The 21,797-nt window shown below is 38.2% G+C and overlaps 3 protein-coding genes across 3 annotated transcripts; 2 read left to right on the top strand and 1 right to left on the bottom strand.

The window, feature by feature from the left end:
• Positions 1-204: 204 nt before the first annotated feature.
• Positions 205-3,800, bottom strand: LOC117637890 (protein NRT1/ PTR FAMILY 4.4-like). The gene is made up of 5 exons (XM_034372939.1): positions 3,512-3,800; positions 2,934-3,151; positions 2,098-2,535; positions 1,562-1,707; positions 205-1,278 (listed from the first exon to the last, which is right to left on the bottom strand). Exons 1-5 carry the CDS (start codon positions 3,636-3,638, stop codon positions 381-383), a joined length of 1,827 nt encoding a protein of 608 aa, XP_034228830.1. The 5' UTR covers positions 3,639-3,800; the 3' UTR covers positions 205-380.
• An 11,980-nt stretch (positions 3,801-15,780) lies between these two features.
• On the top strand, positions 15,781-17,591 carry LOC117638204 (GDSL esterase/lipase At1g71250). The gene is made up of 5 exons (XM_034373333.1): positions 15,781-16,089; positions 16,172-16,299; positions 16,498-16,740; positions 16,839-17,088; positions 17,181-17,591. Exons 1-5 carry the CDS (start codon positions 15,798-15,800, stop codon positions 17,399-17,401), a joined length of 1,134 nt encoding a protein of 377 aa, XP_034229224.1. The 5' UTR covers positions 15,781-15,797; the 3' UTR covers positions 17,402-17,591.
• A 464-nt stretch (positions 17,592-18,055) lies between these two features.
• Positions 18,056-19,929, top strand: LOC117637312 (DNA repair RAD52-like protein 1, mitochondrial). The gene is made up of 4 exons (XM_034372171.1): positions 18,056-18,453; positions 18,555-18,592; positions 18,669-18,763; positions 19,359-19,929. Exons 1-4 carry the CDS (start codon positions 18,167-18,169, stop codon positions 19,500-19,502), a joined length of 564 nt encoding a protein of 187 aa, XP_034228062.1. The 5' UTR covers positions 18,056-18,166; the 3' UTR covers positions 19,503-19,929.
• The last annotated feature ends 1,868 nt before the right edge of the window (positions 19,930-21,797 follow it).

Here is a 21,797-nt window from a genome sequence, read left to right as displayed (position 1 = left end):
AAAAGAAACATTTAGATCCCTCCCTTCCCTTCACATGATCAACAGAAAGAAGCATTGAAGAAAAAGGTGGAGAGAAGTAGGAGGGTTCGTTGAACCTTGTGGTTGATGGATTTAGACCTATCTACCTCACACATTCTTGGCAATGTCAATTCCAAGACTTGGCTGACTCTTTCTAGACTGGTCCGTCTTTTATATATATATATATATATATATATATATTAACAACCTAGCATGCACTAATTAAGGGTATCTATCTAGAGGTACCATTTACTTGAGGAGATTTGCCTTTTAATTTTTTACATATCTAAGAGCACTAATAAGCAAGAGAGGGGTCTAGCTAGGTCAAGAAAAAATTATAAGAGAGATGAAGGGGGTGAGCTTCAAGTTTTAATATTGTGAGCTTCAACATGCTTTGAAGGGTTGAAGTTATTGTTTTCCAAGTCTTTTCCGTAGGACTGTTTTGGTGATGAAGGGAGTGATAAAGACGGGTTGTAAGAATACCAATTAGACCAGAAAAGGTAATTGAAGAAGTTGATGAGGCTGAGGGCAGCAAGCAACCAATAGAAACGGTCTAGCCTATCCCTGTTGAGATCATTGTCACTAAGCCAGCCTCCCCTTGAAGAAGTTGAGGTGAGCTTGTTCACCACAGAAACAAGGATTGAGCTCAAATAGAAGCCAAATGAGTATGAGCAGTATGTCATGGCAGTTAGAAAGGATTGCATCCCCTCCAATGACTGCTTGTAGAAGAACTCTATAAGTCCCACTGCGGTGAACATCTCCGACAGGCCAAAGATGAGAAACTGGGGAGCAATCCAAAAGATAGAAAGCGGTTCGTTCGAAGACAAGGCCAAGTTTCTTCTCTTTTGTTCAATCAGTGCAGCCGAGACCATGGAAAACGTAGCAATAAAGAGGCCAGTGCCAACTCTTTGCAAAGGCGAGATCCCAGAGTCCCTTCCAGTGAGTTTTCGAGCAGCAGGTACAAAGACAATTTCATAGAGAGGGACAACAAATATGAGCATAATGTAAGGGATGGCTTGAAGAGAAGCTGGGGGAATTTTGAAGCCTCTTGTGATCCTAGTGTTCATGGCAGTTGCTTGCTGGACTGAGAATGTCTGGAGTTGAGCTAAAATGGTGTTGAAGATGATAGTACAAGCAAAAATGGGCACCACAGAGATGATTATTTTGACTTGCTCCACCTGAGCCACGGTGCATAATCTCCAGGGACTTTCGTTCCTCTGAGTTCCATCTTCAATTTTGATGCATGCCTTGTCTAGGAATCTGCAGTTTGAGTAACCACAGTGAGTTAAGTACTCACTAGATAGAATAGAACCCATAAAATTAAGAAAAACAAACTTTTCCTATCAAAAGTGTGATAATGCTAATACATGTGCATTCACATGTAAAGAAGTTCACACTAACATTGACATTTCAAATTCAAACCTTTTTCTCCTTGATTAATGCAGAGGGCACAAAATTAATATCAGATTCTGAGACAAAAAGAAAAGAATCCAACTCTAGTTTCATTCGTTGCTTTTAAATCATGCAAGCAAAGCAAACCCACCTGAACTTTTCAGTATGGAGGAGAGGGCTGATGTTAGGCGACATTGGAACGAAGAGGTGGTTTGGCACATTGTTTTGGTTTCCATGAAGCATTTCTGTATTGGAAGGACAGATTTGCTTTCTCTTTGTAAACGCAGCAACAAAGACCTGATGATCAACAGAAACATGAATAAATTAATTGAAGGATCGGAAAGAGACATTGATCATGCGCACTTTGATAATTATTTTAAGTATGGTCGGTCGGGGTAATTTCATAGGGGTGGGGTGCCAGCAATAACTAAAATATATAACAGCAAATTGAGCTACAAGAAAGTCTCTTAAACATTACAGAAACACACACCAAACACACTCATAAACCAAACGAGAAAAAGAACTTCCCTTACTGGAGTTGGATTAGCTTATAACTGACAAAAAGGCTAGCATATAGCTAAAGGCTCCTCAATTTCCAAAGGCAAAAAGTAGAAAAAAGGAAAAAGGCATTTGTAATAAAACTGTGTAGATAAAGAAATTAAAGGAGAAAGGCAAGTGAAAGCTTACCTGAGCAATTGGAGTGAAAATACTTCCGCGAGGGGGCTTGTTCCTGTAGAGAGGTGTACCGAAAGTCAAGCAAATTAATCCCATTGCCATGGCAGCTGCAGACACTCCAAAGCCAACATCCATTCCAGAGTGTGTTTGGACCCAAACAAGAACGGTCAATGCAATAAGTTCTCCGATGCAGAAGGCGAAGTAGGCACAATTGAAGTAAGAAGATAACTTCTTGGATTGCTTGGAATCATCCCTCCTGAATTGGTCAGCCCCATGAGAGATTATGTTTGGTTTTAGACAACCACTTCCTAAGGCCACCAGATATATTGCAGCAAAGAATATCAGAGCCTTGTACCCCTTTGCCTCAGGACAGTACTCATGGGACATAATCTTGCAAGGGGGTGGCCTTAATTCTGGGAGATGGGCTTGAACACAGAGTAATATAAAACCCTGCAAGCAATTTTACACCAAAAATTATTGCTAGGGAAATATAAAAAAATAAAAAATAAAAAATAAAAATCTAATTCTCATAATTATACTATTATTTCACACAGAATATGCCTTTTCCTCTTTGGGCTGCAAAACAATGGGCTGTTGTGTTGCTAGAAACCGTCATGTAAAACATACATCTCTTTTGTTGTGTATAGCAAATGAAATGACAAGAATCAGCCACTTTTGAAACTTTATTTAGTGTTACAGTAAGATTAGTTTTCAGAATTTAATAAGATAAACTTAGATTTCAGGAGAGACAGCGAATCTTGAATATGCAAATTGCAAGATAGTGCTTGAAATCATGATGATCAAAGATTGCGAGCAGTAAAAGCAAAAAAGAAAAAAATTCGACTTACAGACAACTCTACAAAGCCAAAGATGATCATGGTCCAGAAGCTCCCAAGATAGGAATCTGAGAGGTACCCACCAAAGAGGGAGAGGAGGAAGACTGTCCCTATAAAGTTTGTGACAATATTCGCAGACTTTGACAGTGAAAAGTGCATCTCATTTAATACATAGGTAATCAGATTGTTCCCAACAGCAGCTATTGCCATCATCTCAAAACCTTGGAGACCTGCATAAATATATAATATATATATATAAATATAAATATATCATCCACCAACAATATAGAACATGTGTTATTTTATCATCTCTCTTTCTGTTATAAACCAGCAAGAATGCATGAGGTTTAGGGAACTCATTGTTGATTGCATCCATCCGTTAAGTTCATGTATTACCATATTCACAGTTGATATATAGTAACAAATAGTAGTACATACATACTTAATGCGAAGAGGTGAGCAAAATAAGATATGCATTCAAGATCATATGAATATGGTGCAAAATATGAAATAAACAAACATGAGAGAGAGAGAGAGAGAGAGAGAGAGAGAGAGAGAGAGAGAGAGAGAGAGAGAGAGAAGAAAGAGACCAAGGACAAAAACAGCGGCCTTCATTCCACCGTGCTTGGTAGGCTTGCAGTGTCTGCCTCTCCAATCAACAGACATATCCTCCACCACAGCCTCAGCCTCAGACATGGAATCTCCTCTCAATTTCATTTTTGTCTCGTCAACTTTCTGTATCTCTTCTCTATAGACTGACTATACACTCTCCCTTCCTCTCTTTGTGTTATATGTATGTATATTTTTGCTGACTTAATGGAAGTAGCTAGCTAGCTATATGTTTTTGTGAAATCAGAGGCCTTCACTTGCTTGCTTAAAACTTGTTTTGTGATTTTGAGACGAGCTCTAACAAGTGGGTTGGCCTCTCCTCATATTTATAGTGTCCATCAACCTACATTTCCTCGGGGCCGATCTTTTGGGTAGAGTAATTCGAATTTGGAGTCCTCGTGAAGTTGACTCGGCAGTAGTGGCATGCCCCATTTTGCTCAAAACTAAGTCAGCCCCCACAATCATATCATCTAATCACTTTCACTTGGTATATATGTATACATAAATTAATTTTATATAATCCAAGGCTACTCTTCCTCCTAATAAACCATCTACCGCCACGGCCACCACCACCATATATATAAGATGAGATCAGATTTGTGGCTCCGGGTACCATGGGCCGTAGTTTTCGGCAACACTAGTCACTCGTGAATCATGATCAATTGGTCATGGTCATTCTTCTCTCTCTAGTGGGCTGCCCCCTACCTAGTCATACACAGTGGACCATTACTTCCATTACTGCTATTATGCTCTCTCTCTCTCTAGTCCCTTCATTCATCATGGTTCAACAATACTATACTCCCTCTACTTTCCTTTTCTTGTTTTTTCTTGTTGCTAGTTAATTTTTGAATCAATCAAACACTGTCGCGTCTTTTTGCTGAATCAAATTTGGTCTCTAACAATATTCTACTACTTTATGCTTATGTGAAATAGTTTCATTTCTTAGTTATAATTTCAATATATATTCATCATGGTGAATTTTTTAACAAATCTGTTTTCAAAAGAATCAGACATGTGCCAAAGCTTATCTAGATATGATCGGCAGGATACTTGACGGAGATCACCACACCCGACATGTCAAACACTTTTGGTATCAAGAAAAAGGCTGTGTCCTCCCTCTATGTGGTCTTGTGATTCATCTCATCTAGACAAAGTGACAGGCATAGTCAAAGTTATTAGAGTCATCCTGCAAACTTTATGGTCAAGCTTATCTGATATCTAGACTAGATATGGATCTATGTCTATGGTAGCAGAGAAGCCATTAACCATTTGCCTATAGAGCCAGTCTATAGTATATATATATATATATGTGTGTGACCCTTTTCAAATTGCAGAAGCACTAAGGCACTGATTAAGATAATTAGGTATATATAAGATATGGTGCAGGAGGAAAGTGATGGGCCTTTTGCTGTATCCATCCATCCATCTTTTATGCTCGTCAAAGGCAGTGATGTCTCATGTCCCTAAAATGAGTACCAACTGTATTCCAAACGCTGGGCTCTCTCCTGCACTTTTAGCCAAAAGTCACTTAAAAACGTGGCAGAGAATTGTTGTTAAGGAAAGAGCTTCATTGACTTCCTCCGACTCTTGTGTATAGTTTAATACTACTAAAATATACAAAGTAATATTGAAGGAATGAGGAATCGAATATAAGATCTGCATAACAGTTTATGTTAGAGGAAGGAAGGGATGAGCTTGGTGTGGTTTGCATGATGAGTTTTGGAAATTAATAGATAGTGCCACATATTGGTAGGTTGTCACAGCTTTACTTTATGCTTAAAACAGTATTTTCTAGTTAACCAATTGAATCAAGGTCTAAATGTTGTTAATTACTTTCTATTTTTTTTATTGTTAGCGCTGATTCCATTTAGGGAAAGCATGTAGCAGATGTTAAACGGGCATTGAACCATGTACCAAATGCATTCAAAATTCAGACCATGTGTCTAACGGGCGATTTTAATTCCTTCACGAAAATTCTAATCATTTAATATTTGTATATGCACCCACCCTAAGGTTTCGGGTGGTGGTTTGAGAAACTGTTGATGTGACGGTGCCGGCGAGATCTGGGTTGCCGGAGTGAGTTTGCTTTGGGGCAAGTCTGGGGGGCTGCTGTACGACGATGATGGGGATGGGTTGGCGATGGGAGAGGAAGGCAGAGGGGGAGAGAGAGAGAGAGTGGGGATTTTTAAATTTTTAAAGATTTTCACACATCTGCATCAAAGTGGGTACCACACTTGCTACATCATCAATTTAACAGAAAATTTAATGGTGAAATTGATGGATTACGTAATCTGGTTAAATTTAAAAACGTTGGGTATAAAATTGATGAAATTGAAATTTCAGAGCTCATTTCAATACGGCATGAAGTAAAATGTAGTTAGTCCTTTTTTTTCCTTTCTTTTTTAAAGATTTATATAAGAGCAATGTCTCTAACCAAGATACTCACTGGAAAGGACATAGATGTCCTTTGTTAAAAAAAAAAAAAAAAACTAAAAACTAAAAACAAACAGGAGTATCCTTTCTCACGTTATCGTATAATATCCTTGTAAAAAATCAATCAAAGTTGTAAGGATGTTAAAGAGTTTATCGGGAATTAGGCTATATCTCAATTGTCAATTAAGCGGCAATTATTATCACTTAATTGCAATGCGAAGATAAGATGCTCATTTTTTATTGGATGTGCAACGACATCATTTTAATAAATAAAAAAATATAAGCACAAAAAGAAACATAAGTAGAGGACGGACGTTGTCTTGTTACATCAAAATATTGTGAGTCCAACGAACGGATTAGAACTTAGATGTTTTTTTTTTTTTTCTTATCGTAATCAATTTAAATTCATTTAAACCCCAAAAAAAAGAAAGCGAACAAACAGAGAAAACAAGGGTCGAAAAAACTAGGAACAAACAAAACACCACAAATAAAGGGAAGATTAAACTAAAACCAGTATAATCTTATTATATTAATCTCCTCCATCATAAATTCGAAACAAAATACAACATAAAACTACTGTCACCACAAAGGGGAGAATGGCAACATCATGGCCACAAAGATCTTGTGGTATATAGATAGGGCAATTATAGTGGGAGAGTGCGTGGATTGTGTCACAACAGTTGGGGTTGAAATTCATGATCCTAAGCTAGCCAATTAGAAGATACTCGGCAATTGGTATCAAAGATATGGAGGGAACAATTGTATATATATAATATGAGTTGGTTGTTTGCCGGACACAAGACTCATAGATGAAAAATGAAAGTGGCAAACATTGAATTTCTGGTGTACCCGTAAACATCGGCTTTGGCGGCCCTTAAACTCGCAATTGTGATTTGACAACAAGTAGCCAGCTAGGAATCATATATTACATAACAAAACTGTTAACGAAAGTGAAAATAGAGAGAGAATTAAGAAGAAGATGAACCTTTCTGTATTATTTCTCAAATTACACTATAATACAGAGAGTTAATTTTTATAAGGCTCTAACTGATTACAACAGCTTATTAACTAATTCTAACATCAGTCAATAACTAAGTGACACTTGTCACAATCCTAGCTCTACATACTCTAACATCCCCCTGCAAGATCGTTGGTGGAGAATCCAACCATGAGCTTGGAACAATGCTTAAACCAAAGAAGCAGAAAAAGCTTTGAATGTTGCTATAGTTGAAGCAGAGCAGATTTTTTTTTTTTTTTTTTTCCTGTTGTGTTTGGAGCACCAATCTAAAGCTTGAGAAATAAGAGTACTCATGTGAAGCATAATGCAGCAAAGTTGGCCAAATTGACACATGAAAAAAAAATAAAAAAAGAAAAAAAAAAGTACCAACTCCAGGCCATAATTTTTCCTCCAATGAAGACATGCTAAATCTTCCACTAATCCAAAGAGAGTAGAGGAACCACAGACAACTCAAATACACCCCATCAAAACTTTGGCAACTGATTAACAAGTAATATTAGAGGCATAATACATGCTCCATCAACTCTTCCAGTCAACGAATTTCGCAACCTTATTGACAACAAATGATTAACTGTGTGCCTATGAGATTTACCAACTGATTCACTGTATAAACCATCAAGTATCCCAAATCTGCCAAATAATTGCATCCTCAATAAGCAAGTCAAATCAATTATGTAATCAGACCCCCACATATAGAAAGAGATAGAATAAGAGAAGAGGGAAATTCTTTGTTCCCTGAAAATTTAAAGAAAGGAGATAGAAAGAAAGAAGAAATGGGAAATCCATTTGTTCCCTAATCAGAGAGATTGTAGAAAGGGCATAAAAAAGAGGAAGAATTGGGAAATTCTGTATACCCTTAGAGATTGTAGAAAGGAGATAGGAAAGAGGAAGAATTGAGAAATTATTTTGTTGCCTTAGATATTGGAGAAAAGAGATAGAAGAGAATGAGAAATGGGAAATTCTTTGTCCCCTGAGATAAGAAGAGTGAGAAGAGAATTGTGACAGAACCATGTAAAGGATTGATTGATTGAAGATTTTCTTGTTCTCCAAATAAGTGGGATTGAAGAGTCAAGAATAGGGGTATTGAGATTTTGGATGCACTAAAAAATTGACAAAGCAAATAACAAATGAACCATCAATATTTGGTCCATGGTGATGTATTCAAGAACAGGAAGGTGATGTTATAGCAAGAACAAGGAGCAGCTACAATAACTATCAAAGGGGGATAGAAAGCTTGAATCTTTGAACATAGTATTTCTCTAATTATTGAAATCAGAGAGATAGATGATGAACAACAGACATACCAAAAGAATATCCATAGGATCCAAATAGCAGGAATGCAACTAATAATCTGAAATCCACCATAGTTGAGGAAATAGAACCTCCATAGGCAGACATGGAATTGAAGTCAGCAAGTCGAATTAATCGCAAATCAATGGAGAGTTACGAGAAGTATATATGAATTTGTAAATCCCCAATTCGAAGGCTTGAAATCAGCAATCTCATATAAAAGCCCCAAAATTGACTAGCAATCGATCAAGAACATTGGAAATTCCCAAAACAGCGACAAAACCCTATTGAGACGTACTCGAATCAAATAGGAGAATGAAAAACCCCAATAACGAGCTGAATAGAAACCCAAACCTTGATTCAGTTTGACGAAATTGAGAATCCAAGAATGATACGGAAGAAGCAGATATTGACGTCACTTTCCATGGAGGCACAGAAAAAAATGTCAAGGCATAGAAAGCGGAAGCAGAAGAACTCATGATTGATCCATGGCTCTTGATACCATGTTAACGAAAGTGAAAATAGAGAGAGAATTAAGAAGAAGATGAACCTTCTGTATTATTTCTCAGATTACACTACAATACAGAGAGTTAAGCTGTATAAGGCTCTAACTGATTACAACAGCTTACTAACTAATTCTAACATCAGTCAATGACTAAGTGACACTTGTCACAATCCTAGCTCCACATACTCTAACAAAAACCCATAACATAACCCTGCCCTTTGTTCATCTATTTTACTATTTCCTTTTCTTTCTTGCTTTTCTTTTCCTCTTTTCTAAATTGACGCAAAAACTGTTTGCTGAATATCCCATTAACAATCCCATTCATCTAGCGATTTGTATTTGATAAGTCCCTTTAGGCCCCATTTGATAGGCTATACTGGACTGGATTGGATATATTACACTTGACTAGTTAGAATATGACTGGATTTAAAGCAGTTGTTTGGTGCAATAAACACCAAGTTGAGATTGTAGGACTGGAACAAAAATAGCAAAATTAAAATAATGAAGATCTCAAGAACAAATCAGATCAGCTCAGCAAGAATCGCAAGGCTCCTCCTTCAAATCAGATCTCAAGTTTGGTCGGATCGACTTGAAGATGCAACGATCTACGTGACGCCGATGAGATAGGAGAGGTTGTGAAACGGCGCTGTCGCGTCGACCTGAAGATATGGCAGAGAGAGAGAGAGAGAGGAGAAGAAAGAAGGCAGCAAACCAAACTAGAGCAAGTCGTGAATCAAAGAAGGAGGCGTGCTTGCAAGACGACTTGACTGGCTTCGAAACCCATGTCTACCGATGGATTCTAGAGCCCTTGCTATTATGGACTGATGTCCAATAACCACATCCAGTCCATGATACATTATAAGCCCACCATACAGTGGCTAGGACCTATGTCCATTTTAATTGACAAAATCTCATCCAGTCCAGCCCGCCAAACAGGGCCTTAGTTGACTGCCTTGAGATTGAACTTTACTGGCGACAGATCAAATACATACGTATTAAATACCAGTTAATCTATTTAAGGAGAAAAATTGTAAAGGTGATGACACTATTTTGCTACCTTTGACCAATAATGCTATCCTACATGGAAGTATTATCACGTGTGTCATGTCGTTATTGGCTAAGATAGAAAAATAGTGATATCCTCATTTTATGGAAGTCTTTCTCCTATTTAAGGGTATTTATCACAAGTGGTCCCTGAATTTTTTAAAAGTCCTTATTTTAATCCTCAGACTCTCAAATCAATTAATATGGTCATTCATCTTTTAGCCTACGCATTAAGTTGGTCAATGATATTGTATTTTGACAAAACTTGTAGCAAAATTGGTCACGTGTCATCACGTGACCAACTTTAAAGGGATATTGAAGTTTTTGCTTAATAAGGACATATTCTCTTTGGTTAGGGTTTATATTTGGGATCCAACAAGGAATACATGAGCTTTACTTTGTGTAATGGGTGGATAGATTGTACCTTGACTTTTCAATTTAACATTTTGGCGAGAGAATTTTACCATCTACAATTGTTCTAGTGATAAGCATTAATCTAATCTTACTTTGTAAATAATCTCCCCTTTTATAAACTTGTGGAAGAAGTATCATATTAATGATAATTAATCAAGTGCAAGAGAACATTACAGCCTCACCATTTACAATTAAGTGCTCGGTTGACATATTGCTTGGAGCCAAACGAATTCATGATTACCCATTTGTTACCTCATGTCAACTATCTCTTGAATTTTGAATGGCGCATTTGACATTCGTAGTCTTGAATTTCAAAACTCCACTTCAATCAATATGCTATGTATATATGCACACATAATTAATTAATTGACAAGAAAAAGAAAATATACAAACTAATTATATAGTCATTGTCAAATATTTTAGACAACCGACCAAGTCACCAAATCTCTCTAAAACTACTTTTATACATACTAATCTAATTCTTTTTAGAAATTAATTTCCTTGATCGTCAAGGAAAGGGGTCAAAAGAGGTAGAATTAAGAGTTAGTGGGGTGAAAAGGAACTAGCTATAGTATAAGTAGGTGGTTGATCACCCTACCCCAAGGGCTTTCATCTTCCATACCTTTTCTTAATTGCATTTTTCTTAGACTTTTTGTAAGCAGAACTAAAGAAAGGTGAATGATATATATATATATATATATGTAGGCCTTTAGACTTTTTGTCAGAAGCATAGAGAGTAAGTATCATTGCATTTTCCTCCCATTGTTGATGTGCTTTAATTAACTATTTAACTATATTAACCCTCTTGCTACTTGCTAGTGATTATTGTTTAGCAACACATAAGGGGTCCCCTTGGATCGCATAGGATACGCCACATGGCATTCTTTTGGACAACCAGCCATCAACATTGTTTGGTTTGTGTCGGCATAAGAAATGCTTGTGAGTGGGAGACAACAAAAGTTCCCTGCTTTACTTCCATCTTCTAATTCGGAAACGGCAAGGGGAAAAGGATGAGCAATTGAGGGGCGTTTAGTATCCTACTAGCAAAGGTGCTCGCGCGATGCTGCGGATTTTAAAACCATCTGAAATATGTATAAAGTTATGAAAATATGTAGCAAGTTTAAGTTACAAAATAAAGACTAATAACATGTTTTATATGTTGCTTGTTATCTTTCAAAATAGAAACATAATAAAGTGGATGAAACAAATTAAATAAGGGAAGAGCAGAAAAGGAGAAGGGGCAAAAAGGGAAGAGTAGAAAAGGTTTAGTGGAGGGTATTTTCGGCAATTCACTGTGCTGAAGAGAAAACAAAACTGAAAACAACATTAAAAAAGAGGGGCATTCTGTCATTGTACTGTGCTTAAGAACAGTGTATGGTGGATTGAGCTTTAGTATATATGACAGGACCCGACCCAATTTCTACTTTGGAATTCGAGCCAAGTCCTGTGCGTGTCCGACACCTGGCGAAGGTCGGGCACAAAAGACCTTTTTACCCTTCTTACTTCAATTTCTCTTTAAAATTCCTTAGACTTCTGCCGAAAATTCGGCAGAGTCTCCCCTGTATTTTTGACTAATCCCAAAATTTTTCACCTGTCAAACAATCTCAAATAATTCCTCCCAACTGCCAGAATGTTTCCAGTAACCAATTTCAACTCTAATCACTAAATTTTCAACTAGATATCAGAGCGTTTTCTAGGTCCTTCAGGGTTGTGAGGATTTCTTACAACATTATACCTGGCTTTGAGGCACGGAAGCTATGAATGGCCCGGTGGTGGATTCCGCATACTTCTACGGCCTGGGGGCGAAAAACAGGTTGAAAATGTGAGTGGACAAAAATAATGTTCTTCAAAACAATTTTATAAGCATAATATCCCCCATGGAAAAAAATAGTTAAATAAAACTGAATACGTACTCTTTTGCATCAAGCATATTCAACTCAAGGCATTCTATATCAGTCATATTCAAGCTCGAAAGTTTCATACAAAACCACTGAAATCAAAGCTTGCATAAAAATGCTGAAATCAAACGTGTATAAAAACTCTGTACTCAAACCTTGCATAACTGAACAAATATAAAGGTATCTATGCCTGAAAAATCAGAAAAGCTGATATAAAATAACTGAAAATCATCATTAAATAAAAGAAACTCAAAATTCTTCGAAAATACCACCAATTTGTACCCCTGTCATATCCGTCAATTCCCTGGCAGGTCTCGGGCGTCACACAGGCTACCCGAGCCGCAAACTGGCCAAATCAGGGGACTATGATCGGCCTGTCCCGCCGGCAGATTCCTTGATGACACCAAGTCAGCTCGAGTCGCTCTGGCAGGATGCAGGGGACCGTAGTCAGCCTGATCCGCAATCCTGGCAGGTCTCGGGGACACAGAGTCAGCCGAGCCGCAATCCTGGCAGGTCTCGGGACACCAAGTCTGCCGAGCCGCAAATCCTGGCACTCACGGTCCGAGCGTCCCCGAAACTCGTGAGGCAAAGTCAAGTGCACTGACTGAACTATAATCAGACTGGATGTCCGTAGACATCGGTCCGACTCTGGGTAATCACCATAAAAAAAAAACGGGTACGAGGTGGTTTTAAAATAAATTCCTTTAAAAAGAAATATCTGAATAATAACTGTAAAACTCAAGTCGTGCTGCGGTCTCAACTGATTCGAAACTCAAACTCTGTTTCTATAACTGGTAAATAAGCAGCACCGACTTATAGAACTATTACTGTAATAATCATGTTCGGAACCATAATAAAACGTACTCAAGATCAAATAAGGAAATTTATTCGAATAAACTCTTTTATATAAAATCAAAATAAAATCACTTATAAAATCTTATTTATGGAAATCCTCTATATAACTCATTTATAAAATAATTTACGAAAGAAAGTCCACTCACAGATGGTCCGAGCGAAATCGACCCTTTGAAGGTTTCTCCTGCTGGTCGGCTGGATCTCTGATGCCTGATTACCCATGAATAATAAATCAGTAAACCGCTGAATAAAAGAATTAAATTAAACACCATGCCCCCGGCTCCTAGAAGTACGTGCCTTTCAATTCAAATTACTCATATGCCCACATTAGCCTTTTTCAAACGCTTGGAACAGTTTTAAAGGGTCCGACGCTCAACTAAGCGATACATTGCCCGATCGGCCGACCCGGGACCCCGTGGGTCCACGATCTCCAATAACCAATCTGGGCTTCCCTGAACGTTCCTTACAGAGAGGGAACCATGTTCTGCGAGTTTGGTCCAAATCGGACGGTCGGATTGGCCAAAATCGCATTATCGCTTAAAATCCAAACCATAGCCCCAGGGTTCGCGATTCCGGAGTATTCGGGACTCCGATTCACAATCCGTCGAATCCTACACGATCCTGACATCGTGTATACCGACCTATCCAAAATTCAGCGCGATCCGACGATTTAACGACACTGCACTCACGGATCGCGCGATATGGAAAATCCGTTCGGGGCTCAAACGGACTCCGAATCGAGATCCGCGAAATCCCACACGCTCGTGACGACACGAGGGTCACAAATCTGCCCAGAATTACATCGGTACCCTCGCCCACGCGCTCCAGCACGCGCGGGCAGCTTTGGGTGTCCAAAGCGATTTCGGGTGGCCGAAAAATCTCGGAACCAAGACTCCAAACTCCTACCCTAGGTAAAACACCCCATTTGGAGTCACTTTTGTTCTTGGACCACCCCCAAAAAGTGATCAGAAATAGTAGTTTCGAAGGGCCGAAATTTCGGCCAAATTTCAAGTCGAAAATAGAACCCCTTAGAGCTAAAATCGGTTGAAGCCCATATACCCATCAGCTAGAACACGAAAAATAGCTCAAAAATCATACCTTACTCGATCGATTTGGTGGAGAAACGAAGGAGAATTTTGAGCTGGAAGTTCGGGTGGCTTCGAAGGAACCTCCGCCGGAAAACATGGTTTTCCGGCCAGCTCAGGGCGGCCCCGGGGTGGAGGTTGGTCAGGTTGTGACGGCGATACGGAGGCGGACCCGATGGTACCCACGGCGGAGATCGGCTCGGCCTGTGGTGGCCGGGCCATCGCTTAGAAGGCGAAGGGTCGCACGGCCCTGTTTCGCGCGAGAGAGAGAGAGAGAGAGAGAGAGAGAGAGAGAGAGAGAGAGAGAGGAAGAGAGAGAAAGTGACGGGGGAGAGAGAGAGAAAGGGGTATAAAAATCTGACTTTTTGGTCAAATTACTGTTTTGCCCTTCGCGGTTTTTAGACCATATCTTCTTCGTTACGGCTCCGATTCGGGTCTACTCCGTGTCTACGAACTCATTTCGCCGCACTCTACGCAGTGGCATAAGCGGAATTCCCAAATTATTTCTCGATTAAAAAGTCAAATTTTCCCCCATTAAAATATGCAAGGGCAATTTGGTCTTTTTGCTAAAAGATATTTTCCTTACTTTTTAGATATTTTTTTTCTTTTTAGATATTTTGTTTTGGGTTCTTACAATATATATAATTTAAATAGGAAATTCAAAAACTTTGATTTTTCTTAAAAATAAGGAGTTTTTAAATATATTTTCAAAAACTTGTTTGGTATGCAACTAGAAAATTCTTTTCAAATCTTAAAAATTTGAGAACTTGTGGGCTGTTAGAAAAAAACTGAAAAAATAGATTTTTTTTATTTTTAATAATTGGGGTGTTTTATTTATTTATTCTTGAGTTTGAGTTTTTAAAAATAGGGCTACCAAACAAGTTTGCTTTGTTTTGGACTCAAATTCTGTTTTTGAGTTTAAAAAGTTGGATTCAAGTTGAATACCAAACAGGGCCTGAGTTTCTCCCGTAACAAATTGAAGATTTGACCTTCTATATTTTTCTTTTCTTTTTGTGTCATCATTATGTAAGTTTTGGGATAGGAAGAGGTTAGGCCAGTTGATTAGAGCAGTGTGTTCTATCTTGTTAGGTTATAAAGCAAGGATTGAAATCGTTCTGTTTTTAGGTTCAATTTCAAGGATTTTTTTATGCATAACTAGCCTTTAATTTAGTGATATTTCTCCAAATATTATAAAAGAGCTTCAAGTTCTAATTGCCTTTGTTAAAAAAAATAAAAAATAAAAATAAAAAGGTAAATAAATAAAATAGCGAGCACCAAAAGGAAAACGCGGATTAAAACCTAACTATACCTTTTGAATTATATATGTAAATAATTTGACAGTTCCAAGGTTGTTAATCTAAGATACCGATTTCACATTTGATGGGCGATGGGTACGAGTTACAACTTACAACACATGAATCTCACGTAACAAGGGATAAAAACATGTGTCTGTCTGTCTGTGGTATGACCTCATTTGATAACATGCAAAGAAGCAATAGAGATAGAGGAACCAGATCCCAGAAAGAAGATAAAAGGCAAAACGGACGACAAAAAGGCAACCCCAAAAGGCATCCAAAAGCACGTTTTATGGCTTTGCAAATTTGGAAATGCTTGCGTTACATGTCATATTTAGCAGTTTCGTGAAAACGGAATGGATACATATATACTCAAGTCACCTCTCTATCCTTTCCCACCTTAATCTGTGTTGTTGAAGTGAGGAGGAATATGGGTGGTAAGAAGAGGATTTGTGATGAAGGGGAAGGGGTGTGGTTGGGCAGTAGTGGGGTGGTGCTGATCATGATGATTTTAGTGGTGCAGTGCTCAACAAGTATTGGGTCAGTGTCAGCAGCAGCGCAGGTTCCGGCAATGTTTATTTTTGGGGACTCATTGATTGATGTTGGCAACAACAACTACCTTAGCTCCCTTGCAAAATCCAATTATTATCCTTATGGCTGCGATTTCAGGGCAGGCCCTTCTGGCAGATTCTCTAATGGAAGAACTGTTGTCGATATGCTTGGTTGGTACCTACAGGCTACACCCTACACACATGTATAATTCATATTAATTCATTCTCTCATGGGTAATTAATTAATTTGCAGGAAATTTGCTGGGTCTTCCATATGTTCCACCCTTTGCAGATCCTAATACAAAAGGAACCAAAATACTTGGGGGAGTAAATTATGCTTCCGCAGCTGCTGGCATACTTGATGAGACAGGCCAACACTTTGTACGAACTTAAATCCTCACTTGTCACATGTTTACACATATATTTGCACATACTTGTGAAATCTATAAACCATTGATTCAATTCATTTTGTTAAAAATATATACGATTTAAATTTATAGTCTGACAATACAGATATTTATCTGGCAATATATACAAGTGTTACATATATATGATGCACACACATGAATGAATTCACAGGGACAGCGGTATAGCCTTAGCCAGCAAGTGCTGAATTTTGAGAGCACTCTGGATCAGTTAAGACCGATGATGAGTGGAGCCAACATGACCCGGTACTTGGCTAAGTCCATAGCAGTTTTGGAGTTTGGAAGCAATGACTACATCAACAACTACCTCTTGCCTTCCCTCTATTCTTCCAGCTACATTTACACTCCTCCTGCCTTTGCCAACCTTCTCCTTAATCGCTATACTCAACAGATTCTGGTACTAGATCTAGACTCCTTGTTTAGTTATTCAAATCTTTTTTTTGTTTTCAACATCTGTCGCTCATTAGATTTGAAATTAATATTGTTATGTTGTAGGCGTTGCACAGTGTAGGATTAAGGAAGTTTGTGCTAGCAGGAATTGGGCCATTGGGGTGCATCCCTAACCAAAGAGCCTTGGCCCAGCCCGGAAGGTGTGTGGATTATGTGAATCAGATCCTTGGTAGCTTCAATGAAGGGCTTAGATCACTGGCCAACCAACTCAACACCAACCATCCTGGAGCCATCTTTGTCTATGCCAATACTTATGCTGCCTTTGGTGACATGCTTAACAATCCTGCCCTTTATGGTAACAACAACTATTTATAATTTTCGTTTTAGTGACATTAAGGATGCATTTAAAAGTATATAATACATGGCATTGGCAATTTGGCATGGCAGGGTTCAGTGTGATTGATAGAGGGTGCTGTGGAATTGGGAGGAACAGAGGGCAGATAACATGTCTTCCATATTCGGTTCCATGCGCAAATAGAAATCAGTACATTTTTTGGGATGCCTACCACCCAACTGAAGCTGCAAATGCCGTCCTTGCTTGGCGGGCTTTTAACGGCTCACCCTCTGATTGCTATCCAATCAACGTCCAACAAATGGCTCTCATCTGATCACCATACTTCTCGTTTTTTATTCTAAACCCTTTGTTTAGATTGATGTTTTCCAATCTAAGATAAGAATCAGATGCCACTTGAGCATCGTTGTTGCTGTCTTATAAGTATGATTTGTTTGAATTGAACCCAAAATTCAATCACTAAGTTCCCATTTCTTTTAAATGAAATTTTCAAGTTCATTTCACCGGTAAATTAGATGAAGATCTAATTATGTTTTACACTTTTAGGTTTTAGGTGAGTTCACCGTGAGGTTGTGAGATCGTTTGGGAGTGATTCTGAATAGGCCAAAATCACTTATGGGAAAAAGCACCTCCCATATGCTTATCAAGAAAATCACTAATTGATTTTAAGTAATTCTGGGGAGAAGCACTTCCCATGTGATTCTCCATAAAAGTGATTATTTATCTATCTAAAATTACTCCCAAACGAGCCCTTAATTTAAGTCGTCTATCAATTTGACCATTTAATCTTCCATTAAATTGGTATGGTGACACTTACATTTTTCATATTATGTGTGAACAAAAAATAATAATAATTCAATTTTTTCTAAATTCTAAAAGAAGAAAAAAAATTCTGTCCTTAGGAGGTTTTAGGTATTGAAGTGAAAGACGACCCCAAAATTTAGGGAAATAGTATTAATTTGTTGTCAAATATTTGGCAAACTGTGCCGTTGAGTTAAAAAAGAAAGAGAGCGACAGGGCCGAGAGGGTTTCGCTGCTGTTGTTTGTTGTTGGGTTTTGTGCTTCCTTTGGGGAGAAAGGAATGGCGCAATCAGTCGCTTATAAATCCTCTATGTTGAGATCGCTGTGTGTAGCTGTGGGTGAAGGCTCACCGTGGCGGCGTTCCTACGCCAAGTTGGCCTCTTCTTCTAATGCAGAAGGGCGGATGGAGAAACAAGCAGAAGAAGAGGGAGGAGACGACGGCTTCGCAGTGAGCTCGGGAATCAGCAGACCACTCTCTGAAATCCTCAAGCAACTCAACAAGAAAGTCCCTGATTCCCTCGTCAAAACCCGCTCTGAAAGTGGCTTTACCTCCAAATACATCCCCTGGTATTACTTACTCTAATATCATATAATCTTGTTTTAATTTCAAAATCCTTGTGACAGAAAAACAAAACAAGTCTGAATCTTGCCTGATATTTTCATTTCAGGCACATTGTTAATCGGATTATGAACTTGCATGCTCCAGGTAGGCACCACAGGCTTCATATTCCCAAATGACTTCCAATTTTCCATTTTTTTTATTGCACATGTTTTATTTGTAGAATGGTCCGGTGAGGTTCGCGGCATCACTTACTCTGCTGATGCCAAGTCTGTATCTGTTGTTTATCGTGTCACGCTCTATGGCACTGATGCTGAGGTACAACAATGTTCATATTTCCTTTTATTTTCCTCTAACCTTCTAATTTTCATAGTGTTGGAAATTATAAATTCACAATTGTCTTATAAGCAATCTAGAATATTCCATTACATGTACTTTGCATATGTATCTTCTATCTAAAAATGAATGAATGGGATGCTATGAACTGTCTTTTCTTTTCAGTGAATTTAGAATTCAGTTGTCCTAAAATGGGAAAACCTCATTGGTTTGGTTGTATATTCTGTGATCTTGGTGTTCATCAGAAAACTTATACAACTGTTTCTTAATTTCCTTATTTTTATTTTATTTTTAATCTTCTCTCCTGTGTGATCTATGTGTTGGATAGGATAGTTGCACATGTCCCTGTCTTCTTTATGTGCTAAGATATATTCAATAAAAAAACTGGGATGTATGTTCTACCAGTTGAAGTCAGGACTCCAGGCACTTCCACAGGTTTCGTAAATTAAGAAATTTGTGGTAGCTCCTTTCAATGAGCTTCAGACATGTTGAAAAACAAAAAAGAAGAGAAAAAGATTGTAAGGTTTGGCACGTATCTGACTTGTTTTCCCAACTATGTGCTTCTTGTTTCTGCCAGATCTTTAGGGAGTCGACCGGCACTGCTTCAGTAGATGACACAAGTTTTGGGGATCCTGTACAGAAGGCAGAAGCAATGGCATTTCGTCGTGCTTGTGCACGTTTTGGTCTTGGGCTTCATCTTTATCACGAGGATTTGTCCTAGTTGCACATAGTGCTTGTGCTATGAAGTAGAGGCTTCTTTGCACTTTTTGGTGTTATTTTTGTTTTTGTGTTGGTAGAGTTCGAAACGGATGCGACCCTGTCATACTCGAAACGCGAAAGTAAGGAGTGACTTATACTCATCTTATTTGGACTCCCCAAACAATGTAAACATGACACTTAAAAAATCAATATCTGGGATGCTTAGCTTTCTGTTTCTGTTTCTGTTTCTTTATTCAACCTTCTTAAGTCTCGAACTAGAAACTCTACTTAAGGTGAGTTGATCATACGGATTTAGGTGGTTCCACTTAGATGTCTTGGCTCTCCTCATATGGCTATGAGAATTAAGAGAACCAAGACGTCTAAGCGAACTAAGTGGACTTATTGTTAGAGAAAATGAAAAGCTAAAGGTTTGAGGTTTGAGGTTTTTTCTTTGAAGAATATGTTTACATTGTTGAAATAAAGAAAAAGTAATTGGCATGAGTTTAAGCAAGATAAGTTGAAGTGACACCTTCTTAGGTACGCATTTCGGGTTGTGACTGACATTCAAGCATTAGTCCCTGTAAGTAAGCTAGGAGGTGAAAATGTTGTATTTTGGTTTTTTTATTTTATTTTATCTCAAGTTTTATTTAGCATAGTCCTCTGTTCACTTTTCTATTGCTCATGGAGGATTTACTTGTTGAAAAAGAAAAGGTTGTCTATCTTATCTGATGGGCCTGCAAATCAGTGTTCCTGACTAAGGATTTATTGACATTTGTGGCTAGGCCCAAACCAGTTGTGGTGTAATTTGTTTGTGAGTAATGCTACTCTTATCATATTCTCACACCACCTTATGCTACTCTTTCTTGCTGCATTAATTAAAATTTGTTAATAAATTATAAAAGAAAAGAAAATATTAAATTAAATTAATTTTAATTGATATGGATGTCTATCTTATCTGTCACATAAGGTAATATGAGAATATAGTAAGAATAACATTTTTCTTTGTTTATTCAACTCAAAAAATGCAGATGTAATGTAACAACAACCATCTTATTCAATTGGGATGAAAAGTTGAGCGATGAATTTATTATGGGGTGAGGGCACTAATTGTTCCTGAATTGAGTAGAATTTCAATTAATTATTGAAACCAAACATGTGTGCTTCTTTATGTTACCTTTGGACGAAAATGGATGAAACCTAACTGACCCTTGAATTTTGATGAAGACTTTGTACAGTAACAGTATGAATGAAGGAATGAAGCCAACAAGGCTAGGGGCATAGGGCATAGGGCATAGGAGGGTGGCAAGGTACAGGAAGGAAGGAAGGGAAGTGGGGCCCCACGCAAGTGTTTAGTGAGCTGGAAGGGGTGTGGGGTGTGAGGGGTGGTGGGATAAAAGAAAAGATAAAGCAGCCCTGCATGAGACAGGCATGTGTATCTGTGTTATCAGTTGGTAACAATGCTTCTGTGTCACTGCCTCCTCCTGTTTTTGCCTCTCTCTCTCCCTCTCCCTCTCACTCTCACCACTTTACGCAGAGTGAAACACTTAATATGAAAAGAAAAAAAGAAAAAAAAACACTAATTGTGTCTATGTGTCTGTCTGTGTGCGTGTGTGACAGTGGATATGCGTTGGATATGGGAAGGAAGGAATTGAATGGATTGTCACTTTCTTTGGTCAAAGCAATTGGAAGACAGCTGGCCCCAGTTGCCAGATAATACCTGCTACCCGACCTTTTCCCTATTAAGTTTTGCTTCCCTATTCCTTACCCTCTACCTCTACCTCTTTCATCCTCTTATCGCACTCGTCCATTATGCATACCTTCCTCTTCCCCTCCATCCGATGGTTGAGATGTAATGAAACAAAGACAATAATATAATATGAATATGATGATGGTAGTACGTAAGGATGCTCTTGATTTCATATCATACATAACATAATCGTAATTCTCAAGGGATTTCTGGTGGCCCAAATTCTCCAAGTACCAGCATCATCATCAGCAAAGGTTTTAGTTTCTGTTTAAAGCTTGCTACGCTTTTTGCTCTTTCCTAACTGCCCTTCCCCCCGTATCTTATTGCTTAGATGCCATGCCCTTCTCTTCTAAATCCCAACCCATCTTACCACAACCACGGGCCTTGTTGGACTTACAAAACTATAATTTCCAACACTAGACATGTTACCAGCCGCGAAACCACAAGGCTGTTGCCGTGCCAAATACAATTTCTGTAATTAATTTAAAATTCGTTTGATAATCATTTTATTTTTATTATTTTTAAATATTGAAATTATTGAAAATATTTTTCGTAACATTTTTTATTTTC

This window comes from Prunus dulcis, chromosome 8 (assembly GCF_902201215.1).
Source record: "Prunus dulcis chromosome 8, ALMONDv2, whole genome shotgun sequence".
NCBI lineage: Eukaryota > Viridiplantae > Streptophyta > Magnoliopsida > Rosales > Rosaceae > Prunus > Prunus dulcis.
Note: the sequence above shows the minus strand (reverse complement) of the source record. Positions and strands in the feature narration are given on the sequence as shown.

Excerpts from the sequence above, each read along its gene's own strand:
- LOC117637890 (XM_034372939.1), bottom strand. The coding sequence starts at position 3,638 with ATGAAATTGAGAGGAGATTCCATGTCTGAGGCTGAGGCTGTGGTGGAG. Across the intron at positions 2,536-2,933 it reads TTGGCTTTGTAGAGTTGTCT|GGTTTTATATTACTCTGTGT; the intron begins GTAAGTCGAATT and ends AATTGCTTGCAG. Across the intron at positions 1,708-2,097 it reads TTTTCACTCCAATTGCTCAG|GTCTTTGTTGCTGCGTTTAC; the intron begins GTAAGCTTTCAC and ends GTTGATCATCAG.
- LOC117638204 (XM_034373333.1), top strand. The coding sequence starts at position 15,798 with ATGGGTGGTAAGAAGAGGATTTGTGATGAAGGGGAAGGGGTGTGGTTG. Across the intron at positions 16,090-16,171 it reads AACTGTTGTCGATATGCTTG|GAAATTTGCTGGGTCTTCCA; the intron begins GTTGGTACCTAC and ends ATTAATTTGCAG. Across the intron at positions 16,741-16,838 it reads GCTATACTCAACAGATTCTG|GCGTTGCACAGTGTAGGATT; the intron begins GTACTAGATCTA and ends GTTATGTTGTAG.
- LOC117637312 (XM_034372171.1), top strand. The coding sequence starts at position 18,167 with ATGGCGCAATCAGTCGCTTATAAATCCTCTATGTTGAGATCGCTGTGT. Across the intron at positions 18,454-18,554 it reads ACCTCCAAATACATCCCCTG|GCACATTGTTAATCGGATTA; the intron begins GTATTACTTACT and ends TTTTCATTTCAG. Across the intron at positions 18,764-19,358 it reads TCTATGGCACTGATGCTGAG|ATCTTTAGGGAGTCGACCGG; the intron begins GTACAACAATGT and ends TGTTTCTGCCAG.